Here is a 19,076-nt window from a genome sequence, read left to right on the forward strand (position 1 = left end):
AAAAAGTATTGAACACATAAAGAAGGGGAGGTATAAAAAAGGCAGTGAAAACCCAGACAGCAACTAAAATCGTTCAAGAGTTATTCAGCAACTCTCTGCCCTTCATCATTGTAAATTCTGCAACTTGATATAGTAAAAACATAACCAATGATGTAAACCTCTGCTCGATATGTAATGCCCCCAACCTATACTCCAATGCACATCATGATTTTGCCAAGTTCGATGTGATTCTGAATTAAAATCTATGTTGATCCTGGAACATCATTTTTGTTGGAAAATGTAATCCATACCTATTGCCTACCCTTAAACCCACCCATAATTGTATATTATTCCCAAATTCAAAGAGGAATGATAGTTGGATAACACTCATGTAGAAGTGCACAAACCTAACAGTAAGCCTTAACTTAACATAAACGTTAAACATATCCCCCAATTCTGATTGGAATTCCAGGATAATATTAAGATCAACATACAGTAGATGTTAATCCAGGTACATGCCCTACTTTGTGAAATTAGATTGGTGCTAGTCCAATCATATCATGTTCTTTATTTTCAGCTTAATATACCAAAAGTATATTCTGACACGTTCACCTGTTGTCATTATGAGTATGATCTGCTCCGCTCCACCTCTGCTGCCTCCTTCTCCATTGAGCCGGCCGGCCCCCCCTCTCAGAGTGCTCAAAGTGGGCCATTCCTTCTGCATATAGGGGTCAAGCTCAATCAATGACAAATAAACAAACACACAACCCCATTCACTTTCAAACGGAGTATTTCACATTCAGTTAGTCTCTGAGACACAAGCTCAAAAACAGACACGCACTCCTTCGTGAAAAAAAGAAGGTCATCTTTCTCTGGGAGGTTGTGAAGCGTCCTTCCAAATGCTGAGCTCTTAGAGTTTCGACACAAAGCTCTCACACTGCCCGAGGCGAGATATCAGGGCAAACTCACAAACACACACTGAGGCATACGAAATCTTGCCGTCTCGCACACAAGCACTCTCTCAATCTTTATACACACTTTTTGCAAGCACAAAGTAAGACAGCAAGTGGAACAGACAGAAAACTAAGCTCCAAAACAGACCTGCTACATTCCTCTTGTCCTTGCTGTCCGGTTCACCGCCAGAGCCTCAAAAACAGACTTGAAAAACAGTCCAAAAACTCACTCACACGAATACAAATACCCTTAGAACTAAGAGCAGGGATGCTCTGTTTTGACTGACAAGTCCAAAAGAAAAAATCCCCAAAGTTAGAAATTCCAAAGTTGAGTGAAAAGTATGTAGAAAACTTTAACAAGTTGTGTCAAAGTTCCTAAGACTTTCTCACTGGCCACCCGAGCATCTGCAAATCCAAACTTTTCCACCCTGCTGGAACGTGGGTGTGTGTGTGTATAAATTCTGGGAACTCCCTAGGAGTTTTGACCAGATGAGACGCACACAGCTGTGAATCCCAGAGCCACGGGGCCTTCAGAAGAGAAGGGGAACTGGCGATGATGTTGTCGGCCGGGTCGGCAAAGCCCGCAGGCAAGGTCTGCTCTCTAGTCACGAGGAACAGCGTCAAAGCAGCAGGCCTTCCTGCGAGCCAAACCGACAGATCTGCCATGGAAGGAATGAAGGAGGGAAGAAGACAGAGAGAAAGGGGGAGGAGGTCTGAAGTCATCTATTCCCTCCTCTGGCTCTGCAACCTCTCTCACATGACTGCAGGGCATAATGCCCACGGCTATAAATACAACACACACACACACACATACCACACACATGCGGTGTGAAACTGACTGATTCCTGCTGATGGCGCAGGTCAAAATACTGAATGTAAACATGACAAAGACAAAAACACAAGGAAAAACAGATGCTCACAAGAAATGGCACCAGACAGGACGGTCCCTAACAGGAAGGGCTTGTGTGTCATTCTTGTATACAGAGGATGCACTTATTCATTTGAATGTCATCTAAATTCTTTTGTTTGCCATTTCCAGGGTGGAATTTGTCTACGTGTTCCAGAGTTTAGAATCTGCAGAACCCGTAAACACCCTGTGACTCCACTTACACTTTCTAAGCACACACGCTCTCCGACTGAGAGAAAACAGGAATAAGTTTAGTATGCTTGGCACTTACTGGCTGTAATATACAAGAATTAGTTTACTTCAAAAGTTTAGGCTTAATGTTCTTGAAAGTCTTCAGCACATCATGCTTGCATTTTTAATAGATAAAAAATACAGAAATATAATATAAAATGAAAAAAAATATTTTAAAATAACTCTTTTCTATTTTAATGCATTTTAAAATGTAATTCATTCAAATGTTCCAGCATTGCCTTTCAGCATTTTTAAAGATAGTAATATTTGTAACATTAAACATGTCAATTTAAAATTCCCTTGTCCTGTCGGCGCAATAGCCTGGTGCAGGGGTTTTCAAAGTCTAAGACAGGAATATACAGTATATATAAAGACACAGACAGATGTCAGACTGTTAACTCACTTTTATCATCATTTGCACGAAAGTGCAATTATTTACAGAGTAATAACAAGTATTTTAATATAACGTTTTTAAAACTAGGATGATGGTTCAATATGAATAGAACAGATCCAAGAACTGTTCATCCCAGTCAAAACAGTCGAAGTTTAGCAGGTCTCATGCTGTCATTAGCCAAAATATCTTGACAAACCACACTTAAAGGTCGTGGTTCATCAGCTGGTCCTGTCCACGTAAATCCTAAACTCAAATGCTGATCATCATATCGTCGTCTTTTGGGTTTAAGCCCTGAACCATTGAAGGCTTTGAATCGGGGGGTCTCAGAAACCGATCCATTGTATTAGCAGGCATAATTAGCAGGCATATAGCTACCTGTATTGGCAGGCCAAACAGAAGCGAATTCACAGCTATGGCCTTCTGGGTAAAAAAAGGTTTTCTTATTTTTGACGCATTATTTTTTTTTGCTTTGTTTAATTAAAACGTTTAAATATAATAAAAAATACATATAATAATTAAACTTAGTAATTATATTTTTATTATATAATATTTTTACCGCGCCTCCCCTGACATGCTCTGGCGCCCCCCAGGGGAAGCGTGCCTCACACTTTGAAAACCCCTGGCCTAGTGGTTAGCGCGCCGACATATGGCGCCATAGCACGTCAGGGCATCGCGAGTTCGAATCCCGGCTCGACGACATTTCCCTACCCTACCCCCCCTCTCTCTCTCCCACTTCGCTTCCTGTCTCAATACTGTCCTATCTAATAAAGGCAAAAAGGCCAAAAATAAATCTTAAAAAAAAAAAAAAAGAAAGAAAGAAATTCCCCTTGCTCAATGAAAGCATTCGTTTATTATGATTGTATCTGGCAGCTGAAGCAGATGAATGGCAGGAAACTATGACATTGCCATCACACTCAAAGCAGCGTCCACCACTTAACTTTGCAATGATCAATCAACAGAATGATTAAACCTGATCAGCAGAGGATGATTTAACAGATCAAAGGTAAACATAAAAACAAATTCCTCACATACAAAGCAGTGTACTTAGAAATTGTCAGACGACTTCAGAGTGTGTTGTGTTTAGTTAGAGGATAGAATAGAACAGTTTGCACAGAATAAAAATATCAGTAAAGCACATAATTGTGTGCATGTGTGTGTGCGTGTGTGTGTTTACTAACCATTGAGTAATGCTGCATCTTCTGGCAGATCTACATCAAGCATGAGGTCATCATCTTCTAGGTCACAGGAGCCAGTATTATCCAGGTTGTTCAGAATGTCCTGTGCACAAGAAACAGCCAGTGAGGGAGAGGCAGTGAAATAATGATTTAAAAAAAACAGTAAAACTCCTAAGTTCATGTTAGGGTGATCATACAAAAGGAAAGGGACGCAGTCACTTGTAGACACATGTTAGAAAACAAAACTTTTTTTTGCGTCATATACAAAGAGCGTATATAAAAGCAACGACTTTTCAGGACATCTGATTATTTGAAAATGCAAAAGCACGCCAAGGTGAAAATCAATACACCGCAACAAAACCTCAATTTGTCCTCAGACAGAAAATAAAAGGACATTTCAAGCTGTGTGGCAGAGAAGCAAAGGGGCAGTTATCAGCTATTAGGGTGCTTTTTAATGCATTTTAAAGTGATTCTACACATTGAGTCTGGCACCAGGAGTTCAAAAGAAAATAAGCTCTTTGAAGAAAGATGTTCTCCACATTTTTATGCGCTTAAGTATTGCTAAGAAATACCATAAAACAAGGCCTCACGGCTTAGCCTTGATTTGTAGCAAGCAAAGAAATTGCTCTGATGTGACTCATCTTAAGATTCGTTCTGAAGAACCGCTTTGAATTGATTTTAAGGATGGGAGTAAAACTTGAGAGCGTTACAGACCTGCAACCAACTGAAGTGATAATAGCTTTAATACATCATTCACCATTTTAAAAATTATGAGTAAAGGGCTAGAGCTATTTTATGCTTTGTGTACACATGAAGCACTTGACTAATTGGTATAAATTGTAAAAATGTTGTATAAATTACTCTTCTGAAAGTACAACATCTTGAAAACAATAGTTTTTTTTTATTTATCTATATATATATATTTTTTTTTTTTCATTTAGTTACTTGGCATTTAACAAATGCTTAAAGCTGCACTAATTGCAGAGACATCTATAAATCAATGCAATGTCAATGAAGTGTCTTGCTGGTAATGAATCTCAGTCAACCTTCAATTAAATTGTTCATTCCTACTTTAGCTCAAACATGTAACTTCTTTATTGCCAGTACAGTGATGGCCCAATTTGTGATTTTTTATTATTATCACAGACAATATGTTAAAACTGAATGAAGACTGAATTAATAACTTCAGAAAAAAATACAAAAATAAGTAATACTGTTAAACTAAGAAACTGTTGCTTGAATAGTAGACTTGTATTTTTGATCAAATAAATTCAACCTTTGTGATCCTAGGAGGCTTTATTCAAAAACAACTAGCAGACACTAAACGTTTAAATGGCAGTGTGCAGAATATTACATAGAAATAATTAAGAAAACAACAGTTTTGTCCAAATAAAAAAAAAGGTTTAAAAAAAATGTAAATAAAAATAAGTTTTTTTAATATTATGCTGATTAATAAAATAAAACTCTTAAGTTAATAATAATAATAATAGCTTTATTTTGAGATTAATTACACTGTTTTTGCTGTGTACATTTTAAAAAAGATTAAAAATGTAATTGATGAAAAAGTTCAACTTGTAGAGTTCATAAACATGCATTTTTTAAATAAATTAATAGAATGTCATTAAATAGTCATGACATTAATCATTTGAACCAGTTATTATAAAATGTATTTGACAGAAAATATAAAACTGGAGGGCGGTAGGAAGGAAATTGGAAAGCAACTGAAAAGCAAATGATAATTAAATTTAACCTTGGTCACTGGTCTGCTTTTTATTAGGTATTACAAAGTTTGTTTAGGTATGGACACTGAATTATAAACATTATATTGTTATAGCTCTATTAATTATAGCCCTAAAATGAATCATATTTACAATAATTTTGTTATTAAAGTTCTTAAGAGTCCAGATCATCATTCGTGTTCATTACTGAAAAGAAAACCCTGGGATATTCTTTAAACCAGGCCCTTTACAGAAAAAAAAAGTTTGGAATAAATGATGACAGAATTTTCATTTCTGGCTGAACCATCCCTTCAAGCTAAATTAAATACATGGACTTTTCTAAATGGGGACTTTTGTGCAAAAACAGTACGCTGTGAAAGTTTCTGCATAATGGTCCATATTTCATATAGAGCAGGTAGCTGTGAAAAGAGTATGAATAAGCTCTCAGCTAACTTTAGAAAACATTATCAATCATGCAACTGCGATACATTCACAGAACAAAAACATCTCTTCGAGTCATCCAAGCTGACAGAACACTCTCAAATCCCATCCATCATATGAATATGTGCTTAAACAGAGACAGGCCCTGCTCCTGGACATCAATAGGCGCATATACACATTACATACACACACACACACACCCTACCGACTTACAAGTGCACAAAAAGTGTATTGAAAGCAGCCAGAGTTCATACACTTCACCGACACACACAGTCTCTCAGGTTTCTCTCTCTCTGATTCTCTCTATGTATAAAGGGGCTTAGTCACGCCAGGTTGCTTCAGAGGAAATGACATTTCACTGCGCCGGGCGGCAGCTTAGACACGCAGTCCAAGCCCCATCAGCTCTCTCCTCCTGCGCTGAAAGAGCCGGAATAACGCAGCCCGTTTCACGGGGGCCAGCACGAATCAGCCAGGAAGATCGGATTAAAGGTCCCTTTAGAGCTGGACCGATACCGACAGTACCTCAGATAACATTTAAGAAAGGTCCTATCAGACAAGCCCAGAATCCTGATCACATTTCACACAAACTGAGCACTGCTCCGGAGTGAAACATCATATTTGGGTGGGGGATCAAAAGGAATGTATTTGAATTCCTCAATTACGTTACATCCAAAGCTAAAATACTTGGACACCTGGATATAGTTTGAATTAGGGCTGCACAATATTGGAAAAAATCTAAAATTGCGATATTTTTTTGTTTCATAAATAGAATTTCACTACATTAGTTGAATTTGCAAAATTTGATTGGGAAGATTCTGTAGGGGAGTGCATATGAATAAAACATAAGAAAGTCTGCAAGAAATAATAAAACCAATAAAGAAAAAAATTCAATAAACTGTTTTTATTGTTTTCCGTGTAGTGAAACTATATTCAGACATACAGCAATTGAAGAATCAAATGTAAAATATAATACTGCATAGTCTTCCAATTTTATAAACAATTTAATAAAATTGATTGTTTATTGCAAGTTACAAACAGTTAGTTCTTAAGCATGAATGCTTTTAAAATCCTTAGTCACAAGCTTAAAAAAACACTTGTGAAATGATCAATTATAATCCAGACTCAACATTGCATGTACTTGCGATGTGAATATTGTGAATGATCACATTGTGATATCAATCCTGAAACGATATACTGTGCAGACATACTTAAAATGGAGAATTTTTTTCAATGGCCATGAAGAAAAAAGGTCAATATGCATGGACCTTAAAAAGTTTAAACTCAAAAATATATGTAAATTAAGTTTATATAAGCAAACTTTGAGTTTAACATGGACAAACTGAGCTGCTGTAGGTAACATTTTTTACATACATTTTTAACCCATTAGTTTGGTTCGTCAAACTTGACCCAAATTTGACCCAAAAAACAACCCAGCGTTTCTAGAACGTAGTGTTTTATTTTAATAAACTGGAAAGAAATTAACATTCTTTTTCATGCTTTAAATTGGTCAAAAATTACTTGATTTGATTATTATGCCTTATTATTATGATTTGATTATGAAAAATTATGTCTCAGAAACATACTGTTTGATCAATTAAACACAGATTGGATAAGAAAATAATGCCTCTATATTTGTCAATTAGATAATAAATTGATATTGTATGTTCATCATGTATTAGTATTGTGATTCTTGAAGTGACTGTCTTCTTGAAGTGGCTGTGTATGGAGATTTAGGTTCACTGTTTCACACTCCTGCTTTGAACTGCATATAGAATGACTTGTCTCAAGTGACAAATATGTCAATGGTCTCTGTTCTATTGAGTGAAGCAGCCTCCGTAGGGATTCAGACTGTGACTAAATGGTCATATTTAGAGACTTTTTCCTTGACACTGCTAAGTTTGGCTAGCAGTTGTGCCGATTTGCCTGTCTGACAGCATTGCTATTCACTTCCATATAATATTTTTTAATGGCAAATGCACCAAAAGTGGGATAAACAGATCACAGCACAGACCATTTATTATAGTAGTTCAGCTCAAAAGAAAAGAGTATGTAAGTGCATTTCACAACACTGACCAGATGCACATCGTGACCACACTCTATACCAAAACTCATGCTCCAGTTATTCTCAGCTCAAGCTACTGTCATATAAGAATTTCTCAGTCAAAAGTTAGATTATAAATATTATATGGATAGCACTACCAAATTAGGTGCTTCTGCCACCAGCTGTAGAACTCAGAGATACTGGTATTAAATATTAGTCTGGAGCCAGGGATATCCTTAAAATAAAATGGCATATTTTCATTTCTGTACGTCTATTTAATTAGAAAAGCATCTGTCAGTAATACAGTTGAAATGGGGGAAATTTTTGAATAATTTTCTTGCAAGTAAATTTAAACTTCCTTAAAACTTTCTGCTCACTCTCCTAAAATTTCAGAAAGGGACTATAGAGATTCTATTTTTAAAAAATGGTGCCACACATCCCAGGTGCCAATGCCTGTCCATGTTATGTAGTCTTTTCACATTTCCAAGTTTCTCAGCAGCGGAAGTCATCTAAGTTGGGTAAACTTGAAGAACAGTGACTAAGAGAGTACCACAAATAAAACATTTTTGCATTCCAATTTGCTTAAATACAGTAGCAAAAGAAAAACTTCACGATTGTGTTTTCCAATAACAGCAGAGGAAAAAACTAAATTTCATCTACTGTCCCAGGCAAGGGGCATAACTGCATTAGAAAGTGTTTTGTTTTGTTTTTGTAATTTATTGCAACAATGATGTAATAAAAATAATAATTTTATAAAATGTACATATGTGCAAAATATTAAACATAGTTAATTAAATTATTAATATTAAAAACTTAAACAAGGATTTAAAATGTGAAAATGGTCTATTTACAATTATTTGATTTATTTGTTCCTAACTACACTATCATGAAAACATTACATACAGAATGGACAAAAAAATGTTTCTGCCACATAAATATATTTCAGAGTGAAGATGCCATAAGACATAGACTAACAATTATAAAATATTCATAATGTTATATCAAATAGCTCAGATTTCATGAAACTTTGATCTAAGCACATTCTGTATGTAGAATGAATTACTGTTGGTAATCATTAACAATAATTCATGGTTAATTATTATGAACAGTTGTTGATATGTTGTTTTATAAAGCGGTTTTATTTTTTATTTAATATAAATAATGGCTTACAACTCAAATCCCAGCACACACTATACTTACAGTAAGTGGCATCTGACATTCTAGGACAGAACATCCAGTAACATTAATATAACGCAACAAACATTAAACGTATTTCTAAATTTGAAAACATATTAGTTAGCTTGGTTATTTCAATATCATAGTTATTTATACGTTTAATCTGAATCATAACAGATACATCTAGCGTATGTTAATATCATGAACTCCACCGCCAACTATAAAATATAATACAAAAATACCAAGACACTACTTCAGAGTAAAGGAGTTTTTTATCTTTCAGTTTTTGCTCCTGTCACCCTGAATGTGTGCATTAGATTCAATTTCACATACTAGTAGAGCCTCACAAGCATCAGTGAAGATGTGCATTGAGCACATATATGAAACAACTCTCAAAAGTCATTAGGAATAACAAAGGGATTTAGCGAAATGTAAAAGTATCAATAAAGCAGTCAAAATGAATTAAAAGCTGATTAGACAGCTTAAATATTGAAGCTAAAATTATTCAAATCCTGTTTACTGTATGACTAAAGTCAGCAAACAACAAAGCTTAAACAATGCTTTATAGCTCTCAGCTAATTAATACTGAGGCAGCAGCCGATAAAAGGCCGTCTCAGAATCACTTACGGCGTTGAAAAACAAAGGCTTATGCACCTCCATCATTTAGCAGCTAATGAATTGGCCGGTAAATGCCTCCTGCAAGACAGGCTATATTTAGAACAAACAACTCCTAAGTCTAACAGAAGATGCACTTTGTAGAAGTGATCTGGGGGATTAAACACACTAGTATACAATAACAGAGAACCAGATATAGTCTCATACTAAAAACATTTACAGTGTTTCCTAAATCCATAGTGCCCCCTTGTGGCCTTAAACGCAAACCATACTTGTTTTTACTCATTTAATAATACATTTTATTTTTTATAATATAGATTTTTTTTATTCAGTAATAAGAACCACAAGCCTAACATCAAAAAAACACAAAAACAGCAGATTAAAATGAAGGATTTAAGGACTTCACACCTGGCTTGATGCTGGTAAAGAAATCTCTGTCAGTGAAAATGGGTAAAAAAATAATAATAGTATTAATATATTTAAAAATATTTAAAATAATAGTATATTTTAATAACCCTATACATCCTATCAATGTGTAACCTTTTGATTTAATTTACATTGTATACTAATAGAAGATAACTAAATTCCATATAATAATTTATTAAAAATTATTCAAACCAAAACTGTAACATTTTTGCAGACTTTCAAATGAATTCCAGTTTACATAAATAATTCAAGCTCCAGATTGGCATTACATCACTGGCTGAAGGTAAGATCAGATGAGATCTAAATAAAGCTCCGTCTCCATTTCAGTATCCACGAGACCACAGGAGCCTTAAGTTAAAGATAGGCATAGAACAGGGATCTAGACAGGAGGAATACAGGGTGGGGTTAATCACTGAAACACTCTGCACGTTTTAGACACGATGGTCATCAAGAGGAATATAACTAAATCACTCAAGTGTTCCCACTTTAAACCAAATGTCTAATTCCCTGACATTCTCCGACTAAAAAACTGTATTTCCATGACTTCTAATGAATGGAAAACAGGTTGATGTTGTCCTTATACATTAATCATATAACATTGAATAATATGCTAAAATAATAAAATAAATATAATTTTGCATGACTTCAATAGACACTTTGTGAAGATCAACAATGGGTAATTTAGCTCAGTTATTTTTTTGGCTGTGGCTATGAAGTGCTTCTTCTCCTATACTTGATAGCTCAAAAAGTAATTGTTTTACAAAATGTATACTGTATTTAGCTTTTTTGTGACTGCTTTTTTAAAACCCAGCTCTTAAGATTTACATTATCCTAAGCAAGCGAGAAACAGTGTGATATAAAAACATGATAAAGAACATTTTTATTTAATAAATGAAAACTAAAATTTAAAATGACATCCCTAATATTTAGCCATAGGAAGATAACCATTTTCAACATGGTTTGGAAAATTCTAAATTTTAAAACTGCCAAAATTATATATGTACGTTTTTATTAAATTTTTTCTTAGTTTTTTAGGGCAACAGTGTCCCCAGCAGAAAAGATATCCAAAGATGCTGCTTTAAATTGTAAAGAAATTACCTGACATGTTATATATATTATAATATAATATTATAAATGTTTCTTAAAATAAAATGTTTTGTGTTCAAAGGAGAAAATATGTTTTTGTTTTTTTACCCAGACATTTAAAAAGAATATATTTTAGAGCAGTAATCACAATACCATGAAGCCATGATATTTTTATCCAAGGTTATCATACCGTCAGAATTATGTACCGGCCCATGTTGATATTACATAACTTGAAAAAATTGAAATCCTTGATATTCAATATCTAATATCTAAGCCTTCTTCAATTCCGTAACATTCCTGAAATTCCATGACCCATGGACACCCTGTCAATTCCAAATCCAGGAAAGGTGTACATGAAAATTTACTACTTCAGAAAATAGGTTTGAACAAAAGCTCAAGCATAAACAATAACTTGATTAAACTTTTTTTCAACTATAGTGAAACCACAAATGCAAACTGTCTGCAGTACTAATAGCAGACCACCAGATGTCATTGAAAGCAAAGCTCAACCTAAACCACAGCAAATTACAAAAACTAAACATAACGTAAAACTCCCTCAAAGGAACAACCCAGTTTTGTATGACAACAATGACTCAGCTGTGCTCAAACATATACATGCTGAAGTTACATAATATCTGAAGTCAAAGTCAAGTTAGCGTGTGTAAATGGGTACATTTGTGTGTCTGCTACAGGGGAACACTGGTATTTCAAATCTGATTATTACTGTTTAAAATCCTCTTGGTCACTGGACATCATGAATCACTGCGCAAAAACATCACAGCCTGGATCAAACGCTGGAATGTTAAGTAGGGTTGTTAGTCGATCAGAAACTTTGGAAACAGCTGAGACAGAAGAGGAGCTGTTCTCAGAGCGCCAAGACCTAGAAACAAGACTCCTGCAGAGTCACGAGTAACAGCAACAGAGGCTAATCCTTAATTAGCAAGGAGATAATTAGCAGGATAAGGACAGAGAGATCCTGACACACACAGGCACACAAAGAAACCGGCAAACTGAATTTTCTGGGACTTATACAAACTATAATCTTAGCAAATCTACAATACAGCTGCATGTATAAAGTAGAAATAGTTTTGGTGTGGTTAGAGATCTGGGGCCTCATGTATCAACGCTGCGTACGCACAAAAACTTTGCGTACGCCAGGTTTCACGCTCAGAATCGCTCACGTTTGGATTTACTAACAATGAACTGAACGTGGGAATGTGCGCAACTTCACGGCAGCTTTCTGGCAGGCGTACGCACATTTTTTGTGCGTGTCTGTTTTATTTCCATTGGCGACTCCTAGAGGCAGTTGTGTTAAATTGCTCTCTACAAAGTGTCTGAGCCTTGCAATGGCAGTTGTATGAGGCGGGTTCAGCAGGTATATAAGGTTTCCATACCATACAGTTGACCAGCTAAACATTAAAGCACAATTTGCAGCGCTCGCCTGTTTTCCCAATGTAATCTGAGCGATCTACCGCATGCACATTGCTATAAAGACACTATCTGAAGATGAATTTGCATGCGTGAATCAGTAACATTTCCATTCAATATTATTATATCTGTAAAATGTTGCTGCACCCTGAACAGTCTCAGTGGCGTAGCTCGTAAGACACATGTGAACATGTTTTGACACGTTCGAGCATGAACTCGGCTCGAATCCAGCGTCTGGTGAACTCTTTCTTCTTTTTTCCCCCCGCTACATATCAGATTTTGCCTACTATTTATCACGAGAAAGACTAGTAGGAATCATTAATAAGTTTGTGCATCATATTTTATTTGCACATTTATTGAATGGAAATGTTTCTGATTCACGCATGCAAATTCATCTTCAGATAGTGTCTTTATAGCAATGTGCGTGCAGTAGATCGCTCAGATTACATTGGGAAAACAGGCGACCGCTGCAAATTGTGCTTTAATGTTTAGCTGGTCAACTGTATGGTATGGAAATCTTACATACCTATCTGAAGATGAATTTGCATGCGTGAATCAGAAACATTTCCATTCAATAAATGTGCAAATAAAATATGATGCTTATTGATATGAACTTATTAATGATTCCTACTTGTCTTTCTCGTGATAAATAGTTGACAAAATCTGATATGTAGCGGGGGAAAAAACAAGAAAGAGTTCATCAGACGCTGGATTCGAGCCGAGTTCATGCTCGAACGTATCAATTCCTGAACACATGGGTCTTACGAGTAGCGCCACTGTGACTGTTAATCATCCTGCAACATTTTACAGATATAAACCACAATATTTCTTTTTTCAATGCACTCAGTGCGATGTTCAGACCCAACTGTGTTAACCGCATCAGCTAAACTCTCCCGCTCTATTTATTTCTTTTATTGTTAATTCCGGAGAACAAACTTGCAAATAACACCGCTTTTCTCCGGCCTACCTCTGAAAGCACCTCCAATTCACATTCTGTTCAAAGTTTCTCTTTTTGCTTGCTTTTGCCATTGCTTTTTCGTTGGGTTTTTCCATTAGCATAGTCATTAGCATATTCATACGGGGGAGGAGTCAGGGAGGGGTTTTGTGCTCGTGCATGTTGCGCTCAGTTTCACGTTCATTCAGATGTACAAAAGAATATGCGTGAGATTCGGCGTACGCAGTGTTTCATACATCTGAAATTTTTTCTGCGTACGCACATTTACAGCTTTGTGCGTACGCAATGTTTTAGTAAGATTTCCACGCAAGTCCTCGTACATGAGGCCCCTGAAGTACTGATTTATTTTAAATCAATTTAAAGGTGCTGTATGTAAGTTTTTGACTCTAAATCATAATCATCTCTAAATTATAAAAATGTAATATCATGTTTGCAGATATTTAAAAAAACATGCTAAGTGAATATACTTGTTTATTTGGAAAACAATGTTGAAGTCAGATATTCTGCTTTGAGAATGTCTGTTACATGGAGCATCTATCTTTGTTTTGGTTCTTTTACCACCCCCAATGCCAGTTTAGCCAATTATATTTCAGGACCCCGGGTTGCCTTGTTGGAAAACGCCATATTTCATTTATTCATTCATTCAGAAAGGCTTCCAAAGAATGCTCCATTTAATATGGAAAAAATTCCTTCCATACCGTGGCCTTGCTTTTATATAGAACACCATTTAAATCAGCCTCAATTTAAAAATCGACCTGCTCCATTTGGTCCTCAATCTGGCAACCTGTGCTTGCGTTTGTTTTGATCCAGGAACGCAATACCAAGTTCAACCACTGAGTGTCAAACATACAAACTGCACCTTTAAGTTACTTCTAATTATAGTTAGTAATAGTAGTAGAAGTAGCAGCAGTAAGTTGAAAACAATTTTACTAAAATTTATGGGGTTTTTTTTTTCTTGCTAACAATATTGTTGCTATTACTCAAAATGTTACTATTATTTGAGTATGTACATTAACATTATCATAACAATTATTATTGTTATTCATTAGTATCATTTATAATTTCAACTGTTATAACCTGTCTTTTCAGATTCACTATATAATTTCTTTTTTTATTTAATATGTTCACTGTACTTTGAAGCTTTCAGATCAATGCATCTCATGTCAATAAGTACTGCTTTTTATTTTGTTGTACATAACCTCAACACTCTGCAATCTTATTCTGGATGTATGTGTGTACTCACGACGCTGTTGAGGTCTGACTCAAAACTGCTGCAGTGGTGCATGTGTGTGTTGTGTCCCAGTGGCTCCATGCCCTCCTCATCCCACATGTATGTCCCTCCAGAGCTATTAGAGGGTGAGAGCTCCAAAGAAGAGACTGCATGACGGTCCACTTCAGGGGACATGAGCGGTGGACCACGTAGTGGAGCACTCTGTAAATCTGCCTTACCACCTAAAAATTAAACACACATCAGGATCTACATGCTTACCACAAGGGTTATCAGCCACTATATCTCAAATGGACCACTGAAAGCATGAATTCCAATAATAAAGAATCAGAACACCCTTTTCTGCCATGCTTCACTTAAGATTTAAATGTTTACATGACATTGAACTGGTTGACCCTGATAAATGGCAGAAATGAAAGTTATGTTTAGCAATACCTGCCAGCCCAATCCCAGCCCAGTCCATGGTCTCATTCAAAAAGCTCTGCATGCGTATCCGGGTGGCTGTGGCAACAGGATTTTTGTTCTGCTGGATGCCATTCTGGGACTGGTCCCCTAGGTTTTCAAAGTCATCTAGGAACTCCTCACTGGTGTCATTCCTCTCCAGAGAAGATGCCGAGGAGAGAGACATATCCTCCGCACCCTCCCCAGTGTAGTGAAGGGTCCCATTCAGACTCGGCTCTGTCACAGCCTCCTCTGGGGAATCAGTGAAAGCTGAAACCTTGTCACAAACACAGAATGAAGGAAAAGATTATGTATTTATTAATTTAACTTCAGTTTAGTCATGTTTAAAATTCAGCATTGTTATTAACAGCTATGCAAATATTATTATTGATTAGAACAAGAACTCACAACACAGAATAGTATTTTTATATAATTATCTACAAAATAATTTAAAAATTTGACAACAATAACAAATTGGACTTTATGAAAACATAATACTTGTATAATACATACATTTTATTATATTATTGTTATTTTTAGTATTATTACTATTAGTAGTAGTAGTATGATTAGTAATAGTAGTAGTAGTAGTAGGGTTGTAACTAGTAGTAGTAGGGTTGTAACTAATAGTTGTAGTAGTAGTAGTAGTAGTAGTAGGATTGTAACTAGTATTATTATTATCAGTAGTAGTAATAGTACTAGTAGTAGTAGTAGTTAGTAATATAGTTGTTGTAGTAGTAGTAGTAGTAGTAGTAACAGTAGTAGTAGTAAAAGGGTTGTAACTAATAGTAGGAGGAGTATTATTATTATTAGTAGTAGTAGTAGTAGTAGTAGTAGTAGTAGTAGTAGTAGTAGTAGGGTTGTAACTAGTAATAGTAGTAGAAGTGGTAGTGGTAATAGTAGTAGGGTTGTAACTAGTAGTAGTAGAAGTAGTATTAGTAGGGTTATAACTAGTAGTAGTGGTATTATTATTATTATTAGTAGTAGTAGTAGTAGTAGGGTTGTAACTAGCAGTAGTAGCAGGTTTATCTAGTATTATTATTAGTAGTATAGTAGTGGTAGTAATAGTAGTCGTAGTAGTAGTATGATGATTGTAACTAGTAGTAGTAGTAGTAGTACTAGTAATAGTAGCAGTAGTAATACGGTTGTAACTAGTATTATTTTATTTTTATTATTATTATTGGTAGTAGTAGTAGTAGTAAGCTTGTACCTAGTAGTAGTAGTAGTATTAGTAGTAGTATTGTTGTAAAAAGTATCAACCTTGGTACCAATCGATACTGAAATTTTAAAAATCCATTTCCTGCTAATATTTTAGCACTGTTGAGCATGTTCTTAAATACTGCTGATTGGCAATCGTGTTCACAAGCTCAACAGATTAACAGATAGGCTGATTGACTTGTAGGTCATCGCTTTACCACTGTTCATCAAGCACAAACTTAAAAATCTTGGATGAGAATGCCTGTGCTCAATTGTTAGCAGGAAATGTCAGTATCGATTTGTACCAACTTCGATATTTTTGACAACCCTAATTATTAATACAGCTGCAAACAGCAATTAAGGAGCCAAAAAGTCAGAGACAGAATGAGCAAAGCATCCAGAGGCAGAATAAGCCCCAGGGTCTAAAAAGCAACAAGTTTAGTAAGAAACTTCAGACTAAGTGAGTTTTTAATACATTTTAGAAATGTTTCACTTAAAATATTAGAAAATTATGAAAACAATTAACATATGAAGGATTTATTGATTTATAACTTGACCAATAGGTGGCAGAGTCATGAATTTATTGTTTTGTGGTCAGTGTTAGGTGACAATAGGAACATAAAGTTTGGTGTCAATATAAACATTACAGAGAGAGAGAGAGTCTCAGATGCAGATTATACCAGCACATTTAGTTGTCATAGTAAATACCCAGAGTCGGACACTTACGTTTTCTGTGGCACAGTGGAGCTGCTCTGGAGTGAGAGGAGGAGTTATAATGTCACTTTCCACAGGGCTTCTCCTAACCACTGGAGGGCACTGCTGTTTGGCAGCAATTGGTCGACTTAGCCTGTAGGCTTGTAACGAGGGTTTTGTCAGCATAGAGTTAGGTAAAAGCTGCCTTTTTGTGGAATTAGGCGGCGTTAAGCAGTCTGAAGAGGGAGTCCCAGCAGGTAGTCTATCTGTTAAGCCCTTTCCAAATCCCAGGCCCCCAAAACCAAGCATTGGTCGGCCTTTGCTGAGGATCAGTGGAGATTTGAGTCCAAGTGTTCGTGGAGGACGCAGCTGGGTATTAGCTAGTGGCTTGGCTAGCTCCACAGCCTTGTTGAAGGAGAAGGAGCGTGTCATGGGAGCGGATGTTGGCGATGGTAATTGTTTAAAGTGGGTGAAGCTCTGAGAGCGCACCATGTGGTCAGGCAGGACCGAATGTTTTGAGAGGCTGTCGTTGGATTGAGATAAGCTAGAGGTGCTTCGCGTAGAGCTAGAATTTGTCCTCGGTCGCTGAAGCCCTGAAGAGATGGCTTGGCCTGGTGAAGACCCCAGAAATGCAGTTCCATTTTGAGTTGGCCTTTGTTGGGATATGTCCTGACTTTTAGAGGTTGTCAAGATCTGAGAGTGTTTGGGCTTTGGTTTAGGACTTTGGATGGATTTAGAGGATTTGGGTACAGGTTTGGGGCTTCCACTGGATAATGACGAGGCCGACCTGCGCACTTTAGATGCAGGAGTAGAAGGGCTTTTTAACTCCTTACTTCCTGGAGACTGTTGAGATCGAGCTTCTTTCTTCCCTTCTGGTATTGTGCCCTCTACTAAGTTTAAAGGGTCCAATGACCCACCATTTTCCTTTCTCCATTTCATGGAAAAGGAGGAGGCTCTGACTACTCCATTTGGCCTGACAGGGGGATTCTTACCCTCTTGTGTGACCACAATCTGGGCTGTGCCATTGGGAAGGGATGAAGGGGTACCACTGACAGGACGGGCACCAAATTTTGGCAGTCTGGACACCATGGGGGACTTATTGAGGACCTTCTGTTCCATCAGCATATGGCAGAGTCATGGATGAACACTAAAGAGACACCTAAAAAGAAAAGAGAAAGACTTTTTACATTTACTGGTCATTTACATTAAATTATCCTATAATGTGATTAAACTAAAATAGTGTGTGTTGATGTATTAATGAGATACTACATGCTATGAAAAATCAGCTCAAGAGCATGAAAAGTAAACAAAAACATATGAGATGGAAAGCTGATTTACAAGGTGTTATATTTGTATTTTGATACATGCACTGCATTGTTCTCTTTTAGGGTTAAAGGAAGCAACAGAAAATTGCCACAAAAAAAGGTCTCACAGTGTTCCTTCCACTGTATTTCCCGTAGTACATCCTCTCAACCTTTTATTTAAAAAAATGGCCTAATAACAGACCACTGATGTAACTAACAAAAGCAAGAAAAGAGGTGGCTGAGTTTTTTCTCTATTTATCTATTCATTTATTTATCTATTAACTTTTGGTTTCCCAGAGATGCGTTGCGGCTGGAAGGGCAACAGCTGCGTAAAAACGTGCTGGAGAAGTTAGCAGTTCATTTTGCTTTTCAACCCCAGATTAATAAAGAGACTAAGCTGTCAAGAAAATGAATGAATATTAACTTCTGAATGGAATAACCCTTCTACAGTCCTTTGATGATCTGACTGGAAAGTTTCACAGCATATGACATAACAGCTAATTTGGATCAGGATAGAGGATGTGTTTAAACGGCTAAGGATTGAAGCGCATGTGTCTTAAAGTTTACTGTCCTCCTCGTGCTTGATCATGTGTTGGTGGCATTGATGTCACTGCACAAAATAAAACATTATAACATGTTTTAAAACATGTTCTGCAGAAATACAGACTGGGGCCACAATTAAAAATTG

At 36.3% G+C, this 19,076-nt stretch overlaps 1 protein-coding gene across 9 annotated transcripts in view; it reads right to left on the reverse strand.

The window, feature by feature from the left end:
- Positions 1–19,076, reverse strand: part of ccser2a (coiled-coil serine-rich protein 2a) — a 69,314-nt gene that overhangs the window by 25,821 nt on the left and 24,417 nt on the right. For 4 of the 9 annotated variants that reach the window (XM_087290596.1, XM_087290601.1, XM_087290599.1 and 1 more), the window contains exons 2-6: positions 17,118–18,243; positions 15,189–15,471; positions 14,769–14,977; positions 3,643–3,742; positions 592–694 (exon numbers count right to left, since the gene is read on the reverse strand). In XM_087290596.1, coding sequence (XP_087146722.1) covers positions 592–694; positions 3,643–3,742; positions 14,769–14,977; positions 15,189–15,471; positions 17,118–18,209 — 1,787 coding nt within the window. In that variant the 5' untranslated portion in view covers positions 18,210–18,243. Of the gene's footprint in view, positions 1–591; positions 698–3,642; positions 3,743–11,439; positions 12,248–13,852; positions 14,978–15,188; positions 15,472–17,117; positions 18,244–19,076 lie in introns of those variants that run through there. The other 5 variants (XM_087290595.1, XM_087290600.1, XM_087290597.1 and 2 more) reach the window with 2 other exon arrangements.

Source organism: Danio rerio, chromosome 17 (assembly GCF_052040795.2).
Source record: "Danio rerio strain M-AB ecotype USA chromosome 17, GRCz13ab, whole genome shotgun sequence".
NCBI lineage: Eukaryota > Metazoa > Chordata > Actinopteri > Cypriniformes > Danionidae > Danio > Danio rerio.